The 13,631-nt window shown below is 35.7% G+C and overlaps 1 protein-coding gene across 3 annotated transcripts in view; it reads right to left on the reverse strand.

The window, feature by feature from the left end:
• Window positions 1–1,843: 1,843 nt before the first annotated feature.
• EPHA7 (EPH receptor A7) overlaps window positions 1,844–13,631 on the reverse strand; it is a 266,105-nt gene continuing 254,317 nt past the window's right edge. For all 3 annotated transcript variants that reach the window (XM_006872168.1, XM_006872167.1, XM_006872166.1), the window contains exons 15-17: window positions 4,893–5,086; window positions 3,728–3,883; window positions 1,844–1,958 (exon numbers count right to left, since the gene is read on the reverse strand). In XM_006872168.1, coding sequence (XP_006872230.1) covers window positions 1,844–1,958; window positions 3,728–3,883; window positions 4,893–5,086 — 465 coding nt within the window. The remainder of the gene's footprint in view (window positions 1,959–3,727; window positions 3,884–4,892; window positions 5,087–13,631) is intronic.

Genomic DNA, 13,631 nt, shown 5'->3' on the forward strand with positions numbered 1-13,631 from the left:
AAAACAAAAAACAAAAACCGGGGGCTGGGGGAGGGGTTTGGGAAGCAATCCATTTGAGTTTTTCTATAGCCATCTTTGGTCCTAAATGTGGGAAAACACATTATGTAGCACTGAAAATACCTGTTCTTTTGTGATGCTCTGCAAGTAAAATAGAAAAATATAGTGCATTTTCAATGTATTCAGAGCCCACTACAGAGAAATGTGTGTACAAAACAAGACAGTATAAATAAAATTTACAAGTTTTACAAAGGAACATTTACAGATTTTGTTTCTGTTATTTGTTTGTTTGTGGATGCCCACATTATCAAACAAGACCAATTATGACCGATCCCTGGGATCTTTCTCTATTAAAATCATTATAAACAGCCCAATTTTCTTTGGAAGTACAACAGTTCAATTCTGGGGTAGTTCATGATTTTCAGAACTTTTGAAAGCATTACTCAAAATATGCATACATTCCTGCAATAGCTATAAAGACACATTTAATTATTGCTTATGAAATTCTAATACAGTAATCAAACAATATGCTTTAATAAATAAAACTTAAGAAACAGAACAAAACAAGCCAGGTCCTTCACCTCTTCCTTACATGGCAATAAGTGTTCTTTCATTTAAGCACTTTCTTGCATTAGTGTTCACAAAGCAAAGGATTTGTTGTTTTTTTCTTAACTACAATTGTGATGTTCTGAGGAGCAAACTTGTTTGAAAGGTGAAAATTGTGAACTGCCCCTTTTATCATGCTCCAGAGTTCTAATATCAAACAATTATTTTCTTTCATGTTTGGACTGCATTAACAGAGTAGGATATAAAATATATGTTAACTATTTCTCCTAAATATCCTAATGTCATGATATTGAAAAACATCTTGATGTGCTCAGATTAAGTTTTAGATAACACTGGATAGTTCTTGCTTTCAGAGACTTGCTTTCACCAACATTCTTTAGATGAAGTGCCTCATCTTTTTTTTTTTAATAGTCATAAACCCATAATTTGAGATTTTTTGTTTATTATTAAATTATGTCTAGTAAAATCACTCTATAAACAATCTGTTAAAAGTGCCTTATAGTATTTATGGATCATTATTGCTTTTTTTTTTATTGAAAAGATAATGTGTTGTCTGATCTATTAAAAAAAAACACAAAAAAATTAAAAAGCAGAGTTCTTGGCAACTTGCGTTTTTCTTGATTACCTGCCAATTAGCAAACAATATCAAAACAGCACTGATTAAACAATAAAATGGCACAAAAAAGGATACCAATGTTCTGATAGAAACATTATCTTCAATCATGCTATTTTCATTTTTAATTTGTGATTCTTTCAAAGGTACCCAGTGTAGTAATGTGTCATAGATTTAACACTAAAAAGATCCAAAGCTATAAACAACTTCCTAAAACAAAGTCCTTATGAAGAATAAACACAAATGATTTTAAAAAGGAATAGTCTGAAATCACATATTTAAGGAAAATATTTCATTGATTTTAACAATAAGATCATGATTTTATTTGACAAATATATTCTTTCTTAAATTCTTTATGTACATTTTAAAAAGTCTATAAGATAAAAAGGAGGTTAGAGAGCTCAAGGTGTTTGGATGTTTTTCAGGTAGTACTTTGTTTATTGTCACTGCTGTTTTCCTGGCCACCAGTGGTGGATCCTAAATTCCCTTTTTATATATTCTGGTGGCACTTAGGAGTTCAAGTCTATAGGTGCTTCTTAAATCTTCTCTTCATTGTAGGAAGGACCCAGGACATCAACTGTCTTCTAGCAGCATTCTATGCATATACTGAAGGCCAGTACTGTTCTCTCGGAATCCATAATCTCCCTCCTGAGGGAGACATGCTGATCACACTTGGATGCCAGTTCCATGTAAATGGAGCATTTGTGCTCTCATAGTCTGAATGCTGCTCATGATTTTCTTTTGATGGCCAACCAGTGTGATCCCTAAACTCATCACATCACTGAAAAAGAAGTGAATACATGAAATTCTTATTAGTTACTTTACAAAGCATTTATATGGCATTAAACTGCTGTGGACTCCAATGTGGTTTTTGCAGTTATCATTCATCCTTCTTGGGCATTAAGATCATATAAGGGGGCTTCAAAAAGTTCATGGAAAAACAGAATGAAAAGATAATGGAATTTTCCCATGAACTTTTTGAATCCTCCTTATAGTTCTGCCGTAGTTCAGCTTGGCAATCAGCATCAATATTCTTTTTAGTCAAAGGTTTCATTTCCCAGACTTTCAATTTGACATTATCAGTTGTTTCTAAACTGGTTTGAAAGCTTATATAAGAAGTTATTAATGTCTCAACATTATTATTAAATAAAGGTTAAGGCTGAGAAAGCTGATTCTAAATGCTGTGTACTTGAAAACTAGAGCTTATTTTTTTTTTTTCATGGAAAAACAGGAATAGAAGCATTTGCTGGTATACAATATAAAGATAGATAACCATTAATAATCACAAAATTTTTACTGAGTTTAATGATCATTTGTTAATTCTAACATATTATTAGCAGTATATTTAATTCAGTTAAATTAAATCATCTGACTGTATGTCAGGTAAAGAATCCTTTTAAATTGCATAGTACTTATGTTTAACATCATACATTTGACATAAGCATACTGTATCTGGAGTCCTGCTAAGACGCTGTAGGATAAACACTCAACTACAAAGTTGATTTGAACTGCAAGGCTGGCAGTTCAAACTCACCAGACGCTCCTTGAAAACCCTATACAAGGTCGTTATGAGTTAAAACCAACTTGACAGCACTTAATAACAACAATAAATACTGTATCTATTTTTATTTTATCTTTTACACATAGAAAGGTTGAGCTAAGTTATTTGCAACAGCTAAAACAGAGCAACAGTAAGTACTGTAAGAGTCCGTGTGTGACACAAATTGTTAAGCACACAACTATTAGCTATACTATCAACTTGAGAAAGTCAACATTTCACTATGGTCGGAATCAACTAGACAGCACTTAACAAGAGTACCAACAATGTATTTAGGTTGGACTGCTGACCACAAGGTCGACAGTTCAAACCTATCAGACACTCCACAGGAGAAAGGTGTCACTTTTTGCTCCTTTAAAGATTTATAGCCTGGGAAATCCTATGTAGGGAAATCCTATGTAGGGGGTATGGAATATTGAGGGTTTTTTTTTTTTCAGTGTCTGATAAAAATATGGTGGGAAAAAATCAAAATTCTCCATATAATAGAAAGTTAAATAATGCAGTGGGTCAATGACATGGGGAGTAACATTAGGCAGTGTTCGGAAAACTGGCTATGAAGGGATATGTGGTGCTGCAGGTTAATGTGCTGGACTATAGGGTTGCTTTGAACTACAGTGTCAGTGGTTCAAGCTTACCAGTCACACACCTCAAAAACCTTATACAAGGTCATCATGAGCTGGAACTGACTCAAGCACTTAACAACAAACAACCTTCAAGAAAATATTTAAATTCTCTGAGTCTTGTCTTTTTATTTGAAAAATGGCATAGGACTGCCAATTTAAGAAACTTGTTTCCTGAAGGGTCAAAAAAAAGTTAGTGAATGTTCATGTATCTATTTAGTATAATCCATGTATTCAATAAGCAGTCGTGTTAAAGTAGTACTTTTATTCTTGATTTTGTGGTTTGTATCCCTTTAATAAATGGAAGATGACTCAATGTCTAAAGCTTGAATTGCACCTAAATTACATTCATAAATATGATTTCAATCTTACTCAATAGTCATCCGAGCAACTGATTCAAGGGAGTTGTAGCCAGCTGCTGTGAAGTTATCTTTATATCTTTCCATCTTAATAGCTTGTAGCCATTCTCCAACTGAACAAAAGGTAGTGAAGTCAGGAGTATTTTGATCCAGAAGAGGGCTTATTGGCCTAGATAAAAATGAAATAGAAAAAAAAAGTGTCTTATTCCCATGAACTACCAAAGAAAACAATGCCTTGGACCACACAAAAAATAATGATTTAAAAGAATAAAATTAGATAAGTTAATTGATTTATATAATAACAAATAAAAAAGAAATGTTAATAAAAACCTAAATCATAGATGTTGTCCAATAACTACAAACTTCTAAGTATGAATTTCAATTAGATCTGTTGCCCATCAGATGGTGTCTTCCATAGTCTTTTAAAAGTACAATAAATACTACTAGTAATCAGTAAATATTTATTCATCTGCTTCTCTAAGAGTAACTGGGAGGGAAGGAAGCACATTTGGCTGTGCACTATCTTGTCTGAGTCACAGGGTGACATTGAAAACATGGTGCATCCACTGAACTGATGGTACCCTTGGGAATATCACAATTTAATATATTTCAAGTTTCTAATTCATTACTAATAAAGACCAGTGTGTCATGGCTACCTGTCAGCTGAAGTTGAATAATTGCTAATATACATCATAACAAATTAAGCTAAGATCAAAGAATGAATATCACATATCTCTTCCTAATGCTCTTAAATTTAAAATTCTTTAATCATGTATTGAGTTACTTCTAAAAAATTTTATCTTCAAAGACTCATGTTACTAAGTAATTTATAACAAAGCAATAACATAGGTAATGTGCAAATAACCAAAAAGTAAAAAACAACAATAAGAATTCCGTAAATAATTAACATTGGCCAGAAAATACGAATCACAAATATGCAGCTTACAAAATTTTCTAAGTTATAGTAATCATTAATATTGATAATAACTTTTATAAAAAAAGGGATAATAATTAACAGATTATCTTTAAATACTTAAACAATTAAGATAAGCCATCTAAAATAAAGCATTCTGTAAATACAATGAATTCAATATGCATTTACTAATTTAACACAAATATCTATTTTCCATTGGAATGAGTAGGAGGAGCTAAATTTCATTCCTTTAAGTATTTCTTACCTACTACAAGTGCCCAGGGGTGTTTTCAGACTATTTGGGTTTCGAATCATTTTGTCTAGAATTCCGACTATTTGTTCAAACTTTGGCCTTTCAGCACGCTCCTTTTGCCAACAATCCAGCATCAGCTGGTGAAGACCAGCTGGGCAGTCCATGGGTGCTGGTAAACGATAACCTTCTTCTATTGCTTTTATAACCTAATAGCCAAAAGGACATTTAAAGTTGTTATTGACTGAAGTTCAAGTATAGTAAAATTAATCACCCAGTTGGCAAAGTAATTCATCCAGATATCAGTGAGGCCAACTGCTTTGCAGAAGACTTGCTTTACTCCAAAATATCCAAGAACATCAAACCTATTATTAAGGGGTACATGAAATACAGGATGATGACATTTTCTAGTTAATTCAGCAATAGGGAGCAATTAAGTTAACCTGGGGTGCCATAGATGATGGAAAAATGCTTAATGCCATCCCAAAGGTTTTAAAAATGAAGCATGTTATGGAAATATTTTACTTGTATATACTTTGAGTGTACTAATTTTAAACTTGCTCATAAATTTAAAAACTCTTCAAGTTGAAAAAAAGATGTGTGAATTATTTAAAGTGAGCCAAAAAGAGATCTACTTTTTTCGAGTTCAGATAATACTTCTTAACAGGAAATCAAAATGCATGAATGTATTAGACAAAAAACATTATCAATACCACTATGCTTTTAAATAATACAAAGTTCAGCATCCAGTATTATAAGATAGAGTAGTATACTGGAGTCAGCTTGTACTGGTTCATGAGAGCATTTGTATCTCTTTCCAAAACCATAGTCAGTCATTTCACATTGGCAGACAAATAATTCAGTGGTGGAGTGGGAGAAGCTGGGTTAAACCAGAAAATTGGCAAAAGCTATAAATCAGAGCTTTCCTATTCAGAGGACTAGTGGTTACACTTTACAAGCACATCACTGCCTACTTATATCTAATAAAAGTCAAAGATAGAATTTATGTCAACCTTTGAATGTTAATGAAAAAAAAAAAAATTCAGCCCCATAAAAATGGTTACATGGCAATCAGAAACTTTGAAAATTACTAATCAATCAGACTTGGCTTTTGTATTTATAGGGAAAGCAAAAACAGGTCTTAGACAAAATCAGAAATTGTTAAAAATGTGTGCCGCATGGGCAAAATAACAGGAAGGTAAAATAACAAATAAGAAGGGTTTGTAAAACATGAAAATAGTTTCCAAGGGGAATTTAAAAATCCTGTGCCACTAAGGAGAGGTCTCTGGGCGGCACACATGGTTTGCATTCCGCTGGCTGTCGCCAGAGGATAAGCATTTGACCTCAAGGTCAATTTGAACTTCAACACTGGTGGTTCAAATTCACCAGCAACTCCTCGGAAACACTACACAAGGTCACAATGAGTCAGAACCGACTCGTGGGCACACAATAACAACTACACAAAAGGAGACCAGGTGTGATGCTATAGGATAAGCACTGGTTGACAAGGTGGGTTTGAAATAAAGAGGTCTCTAATTCAAACTCACCAGCTGCTCCTCAGAAAGATTATTGAGGGTCGCTGTGAATTGGAATCAACTCCGTGGCACTTAACAACAACAACCTGGTGTGGTGTTGTGGGTTAATGCGCTGAACTTCAAGGCCCGTTGAATCGCAACATCAGCCACTCCTCGGAAACCCTATATAAGGCCGCTATGGGTTGGAACTGATTCCATAGCACTTAACAGCAACAACCCTAAAAGGTGGTGGTTTGAATTTAGTTCAGTCATTATTTTCTACCTTCTCCTAAAGTGGATATACTAAAAGGGGCAATTCAGAAGAAAGAGATCTTTCCATGTTTGTTTCACTACAAATGAGCTTTTAAAATGCAAATCTAAATCTTATCAGAGATCCTCTGGCAGTAATACTTTTCAATAGCTCTCCAAGCCTCAAGATACATTTAAGATTCTTTAGCTTTGAATACAATATAGTTTTATATCTTGGAAATAATGAGCTGTTGGGTGCCTTTGAGTTAACTCTAACTCATGACTTTGAGGTGACCCTTTAAGGAACTTAGAAGGACTGCTCCATAGATTTCTAAAGCTTGGAAACCCTATACAGGGTTGCTATGGGTTGGAATCGACCCTATGGCACTTAACAACAACAATCTTTAGTGAGGAGCCCTGCTGTGGCGCTGTGGGTTAATGCGCCAGACTGCAAATCCGATTGGTTCAAACTTACCAGAAGCTCCTCGGAAACCCTATACAGGGTCGCTATGGGTCAGAACTGATTCAATGGCACTTAACAACAGCAATCTTTAGTGAAAGAGCTCTGGTACCGTAGTGGTTCTAAATTGGGCTGCTAACCTCAAGGTCAGCAGTTCGAAACTACCAGCCTTTCCGTAAAATGAGGCTTTCTGCTCCCGTAAAGATGTACAGCCTCGGAAACCCTGTGCAGGTACTTAACAACAACAATCTTTAGTAAGGATTCCTGATGTGGCGCTGTGGTTAATGTGCCAGACTACAAAGCCGTTTGAACTGCAAGGTCGGCGGTTCGAGTTCACCAGAAGCTCCCCGGAAACCCTACACAGGGTCGCTATGGGTCAGAACTGACTCGATAGCACTTAACAACAACAATCTTTAGTGAAGGAGGTCTGGTAATGGTTAGGAGTTGGGCTGCTAACCTCACAGCAGCTAGAAACTACCAGCTTCTCCGCGGGAGAAAGATGAGGCTTTCTGCTCCCGTAAAGATTTACAGTCTCAGAAACCCTATGAGGGGCTTTCTGCTCCGGTAAAGATTTACAGCCTCAGAAACCCTATGTAAGGTCACTAAGAGTTGGAACCGAATCTACCGGACACCCCCACTACTAATGTTTACTGAGGACTCCAGGCTTGGCGCTGTGGATTAATGCGCTGGACTGCAAGGTCGATTTGCAGGTTCAAGTTCAGCAGCCACTCTCCTATATAGGGTAGCTATGGGTCAGAACCAACTTGACGGCACTTAACAACACCAAAATCAACAAAAACCTTTAGTGAGGAGTCAGTGTGATGCTGTAGGATAAGAACTGGACTACCTCTTTGGAAACCCAAGCCAAGAGTCGTTATGAGTTAGGACGGACTAGACGGCACTTACCAACAACAGCAATCTGTACCAAAGTCAACTGCCACATTTTTTTCCCTTCTAGCCAAGACACTGTACGATAAGCATCGGAATGCTAACCACAAGGGTGGGGGTGCAAACCCACCAGCCGCTCGTCAGAAACCCTATATTGTTGTTGTTAAGTGCCATCGAGTAAGTTCTGACCCACAGCGACCCTGTATATGGTTTCCGAGGAGCTTCTGGTGAACTCGAACCACCGACCTCGCAGTTCAGATGGCTTTGCAGTCTGGCATATTAACCCACAGTGCCACAACAGGGTCGCTTTAAGTCGGACCTGACTCAATGGTAATTAGCAACAACAGCTACTGGTGGTTTCCAACAGCAGGTCTTTTGGTTAGCAACTGAGTCCTTGTGTGCCACCGGAACTCCTTTATGAGCATAGTACCACTAAATGATTCTTAAAGTAAGAGAAACTGAGGAATAATCCCAGTGAGATGGATTGGCACTGTGACAACAGCAGTGGACTAAGCTTAACAATGAACGTGCTGACGGTGCAGGACAGGACAGTGCTTCACTCTGTTATGCGTAGGGTGACTATGAGTAGGAAATAACTCAAATGCAATTAACAACAAAAATCGAATTAATATGTATTTAATATTTCCTGTATGGCTGGCATTGCTTTAAACATGAGTTATCTCATATTACCATTTCAATTGATACTATTACATTGATTGTAGAGATATGGTACAACAAAAAGCCAAATCCTCAAGTTATTAGGAGAGAAAATAGCATGATTTGACTATGTGACCACAGACCCCATGCAATAAGCATGCTGTTGTTGGTGTTAAGTGCCCTCGAGTGAGTTCCAACACATAACGTCCCTGAATCAGGTTTCCAAGGAGCAACTGGTGAGTCTGACATGCTGACCTTGTGGTTCAAACTGACTTTGCAGTCCAGCACATCAACCCACAGCACCAAATCAGGACTCCTTCTTTAAGCATTGCACTCACTATATTTCCAATGGGGAAAATAAAAAGTATTTTCTGCAAATAGTTACATATTCTCATATTCTCAGAAACAATAAGGCACACAGGCAATATGGCCCAAACTTACACTTCTTAATGCATTGTCTAATTATTGATAGAATTCATTTAAAATACCTTTTTTTGTATGTGATTTATCAATAGCCCATTGGGTTTTCTTATCTAGATGTGTCCTTACTGTTCTAATAAGTAAGGAGTTCTGGTAGTGTAGTGGTTACGAGTTGGGCTGCTAACCTCAAGGTCAGCAGTTCAAAACTACCAGCCATTCCCTGTAGGAGAAAGATGAGCCTTTCTGCTTCCATAAAGATTTATAACTTCAGAAACTCTTTGCAGGGTCACTATGAGTCAGACCCAACTCCACGGCACACCACCACCACCATTGTAATAAATGTAAGCAAAGAATGAATTAAAAATGCAATAAGCAATTCTAATTCTAGATATTCCCCCAAAGAAGTCAGAAGTGAATACAGTAAATGATATATATATATTTTTAAAAAGCCTCTGGCGTAAGAGGGGTCACTTCCTGGTATATACTGTGAAATATTGTTGCTATGTGCTGAGTCAGTTCCAACTCACAGTGACCTTTATGTACAACAGAACCAAACACTACTGGGTCCTGTGGCATCCTCTCATTTCTTGTCATGTTTGAGCACATTGTAGATGCCATTGTGTCAATCAATCACACGGAAGCCTTCCTGTTTTTAACTGACCCTCCACTTTACCAAGCATGATGTCCTTCTCGTGGTACTGGTCCCCTCCTGATAACGTGCCTTAAGTCATTGCATCCTGATCTCTAAGGAGCAGTTGCCTTCTAAGAGAGATTTGTTTGTTCTTCTGGCAATCCATAGTACTTTTAAGATTCTTCTCTAACACCATAATTCAAATGCATTGATTCTTCTACATTCTTTCTAATTCACTGCCAACTTTTACAGGCATCTCAAGTGACTGAAAATACCATGGATTAGGTCAGGCCATAGTAGTCAAATGGATATCTTTCATCTTTAATACTTTAAAGAGTTCTTTTATAGCAGATTTGCTTAATGCAATACATCACTTGATTTTTTTTTGAAGGAATACTTCAAGTTAAAATAAAATTGCTCGATGAGAGATGTTTACAATATTTTGACCATTTTGAGTAAGAGAAAAAGGAGTATAAAACACTATTATAGTGGGTTTGCAATGTCTCAAAATGGGATATAATATGGTATGTTTCTGTTCTTTGAACATTGCCTATTTTTCCTGGTGCTGTGGGTTAATGCACTGGACTAAAAGGTCAGTTTGAACTGCAAGAATGGCAGTTCAAGCTCACCAGCTACTCCTCAGAAACCCTATACAGGGTCACTAAGAGTCAGAATTGATTTCACAGCAGAGGGTTGAAATCAATATATATATTTAATTAAAAGATGGTTGCTGTGAAAACCATTTACGTGTATTTTCAATATCTGCATAATCTGTTCATTTTGATTGAATTTAAATACATTTGTTCCTTTGAAAGAACATTGATAGAAAAGGCTAAATATCTACAGATTGTGCAGAAGAATAAAAGCTAGAAATTTATTTGGAAAACTCCACCTCTTTATTTTAATAGTAAATAATTATATTCTAATGGAGTCCTGGTGTGGCACTGTGGGCTAATGCATCAGACTACAAAGTCATTTGAACTGCAAGGTCGGTGGTTCAAGCTCACCAGCTGGTGACTCTATGGCACTTAACAACAACAACAACAATTGTCTTTCATTGCAGTTGCAATTCAAAAAAGTTAAAGCTACCTGCAAATACAAATCAATGTTCATTCAGGCATTAATCAAGTAGCAACCTTCCTGGTATAGTGCTACAGAATCAGCACTCGGCTGCTAACCACATGGTCTGTGGTTCAAACCCACCAGTCACTCATTGGAAACCTTATTCAGAGTCTCCATAAGTCAAAACCAACCTCATGGCACTGAGCAATGACAATAACCTTCTTGAGTAGTTTAATGACTTACCTGTCTCGAGCTCAGGTAACTATGAGACTCTGAATTATATAACTTTTCCATTTCGTTCAAATGACAACAGAAACCTCACCTTATTCAACATTCAGCATGGAACTTTATGGAATTGCTTAGAAACATAATCATGAATTTACACTTGTTTTCATGATGGTGGTGGTTAAGTACCATGGAGAAAGTTCTGAATCATAGCAACCTTAAGTAGTGTTTCCAAAGCTGTAAATCTTTAGGAGTGCAGCTGATGGATTTGAACTGCTGACCTTGCAGTTATCAGATTAACTTGTAATCCACTATACTACCAGAGCTCCTTATGTGTTAGGAAAAGTCTTTTAAAATGTAAGGTATTTAAAATTTATGTACTTTCTGAAGTCCGTGACTATTTCTAGACTGAATATGAACTATGTAGAATAAATTCGTTCACTGAATAAATCAATCTAGATAATATTTAAAAAAAATATAACTCTGAAAATCTAACAAAAGAAACCACCAGAGAAAATATGATATATTCACATATACACAACAGTGACCATATGCATCGGGATGTTCACAGATCTCTTATTCTCTTCATGAATTCTGGAAAATGATTCCAGGACAACAAAACTTTTATCTAAAGAATTGATTTTATATCAGACTGGATACATTGTTTGGAATTATCAAGTTACTTTCCATTTACATATTGACAAGTAAATATACAAGAGAGCTTCAAAAAGTTCTTGGAAAAATTGCATTATCTTTTCATTCCATTTTTCCATGACTTTCTTGAAGAGTTGGATAATTGGTCAAATACAACATAATATAAAATAATAAGTGCTATCCTGTACCAGAAGTATCAATATGAATTTCACCACAAATTGAACTGTGTAGATAGCTTATTGCTATTATACAAATGTGTGTTCAGCTTTAATAATTAATTGAAATCTTCAAAATTTAAGAACGAAAAATGATGCTAAATGTACTAGGACATAACTACACTTCAATCATAATTTCATTTGATTAGTAAAAGGTATTTATTAGTTTTATATGTACTAATTATATATTTAGCAGTCCTGGTGTGGTGCTGTGGATTAATGCACCAGACTGCAAAGCCATTTGAACTGCAAGGTTGGCGGTTCAAGCTTACCAGCCGCTCCTCGGAAACCCTATACAGGGTTGCTATGGGTCAGAACTGACCTGACGGCACTTCACAACAACAAGAACAACAACAATTTTATATTCCTGGTAATTAATCTCAAAGAAAAATAAGGAAGCAATATCTGGGAACTTTTTAAAATTTTAAATCAAGGATAATTATGTTTTCATCTTAACCATTTCTTTTATCCATTTTTGGAAATAAAGTTAACTTTGAATTGAAGTCATCTTATATTCCTGTCAGTTCATTTATGTTTGAATTTAGTAGAGAAGGAAGGTGTCAAAAGAAATGAAACTCTACCAAGTGTCTAGGGAATGTAAATATTTCTCTTTTTCTGCCCCAAGGATTTGTTTGCCCACATTTTGACAGTCCATGAAATCTTTGACACTGAGACCTGTCAAATAGTAATAACTATGCTTCTGCTTTTCAGCCTCATCATTTACACTTTTATCTTTGATAAACAAAAACAAAAATAAAAACCAAATACAATTTCATGTCAGCACTCAGTTAAAAACACTAAGTGATTAACTAATTTAAAATCTCCCCATTTTCAGCTTAAGAGCTTTTTAGTTTCTGGATAAATTTGTAGTAAAATGTACTTAAGAAAATCTTTCCAGCAATATATGAACAAGTCTGATTTCAGCTGTCTAAAAATAGCTATTTACAAATTTTAACAGTCATAGAAACTTAGACTGAAAAATCTAAAATTAAAAATAAAGATACTGATTATATGTAATTTTCATAATCTCTTTGAAAACTAATTTGATTCTGGTTAACTTTTATTACTGTCCATGTTGATAATACCTTAAAGAACAACATTGTTTTTGTTAAGTGCCATCAAGTTGGTTCCAACACTTAGCAACTCTGTATTGGGTTTCCGAGGAGTGGTTGGTGAACTTGAACTACCGACCTTGCGGTTCAAACTGACTTTGCAGTCCAGTGCATTAGCTCACAGCACCACATCAGGACTCCTTAAAAACTGTTGTTGTTTTTAAGTATTGTCCTCCAAAAAAGTCACATTCTTCTTCTAAATACTAACACACACTTTTCTTTCCTCAAGTATTATTATTTTAAATTTAAGAACTTGCATAATTTCCAAACTCTTTCAAAAGAGCCTTTGGTTAATTTCACCCTGACATATATTCATTTTGCATTACTAAGCATTATACACATTCTCTGTTATAGTAAAGGGCCTACTTTATTAGTCCACCCCCCACCCCCCATACATTTCATGACCACTACTCATCTGTCAATTTGTCACACTGTGAGAGCTTTTGTGCTGCTGTAATTCTGGAAGCTATGCCACTGGTATTTGAAATACCAGCAGCAGGGTCACCCATGGTGGCCAGGTTTCAGTAGAGCTACCAGACCAAGACTGACTATAAAGGAGAGGTGGTCTACTTCTGAAATGATAGCTACTAAAAACCTTATGAATAATAGCAGAACATTGTCTGATATAGTACCAAAGGATGAGCTATTCAGGTTGGAAGGCATTCAA

Source organism: Chrysochloris asiatica, unplaced genomic scaffold, assembly GCF_000296735.1.
Source record: "Chrysochloris asiatica unplaced genomic scaffold, ChrAsi1.0 scaffold00185, whole genome shotgun sequence".
NCBI classification, from domain to species: Eukaryota; Metazoa; Chordata; class Mammalia; order Afrosoricida; family Chrysochloridae; genus Chrysochloris; species Chrysochloris asiatica.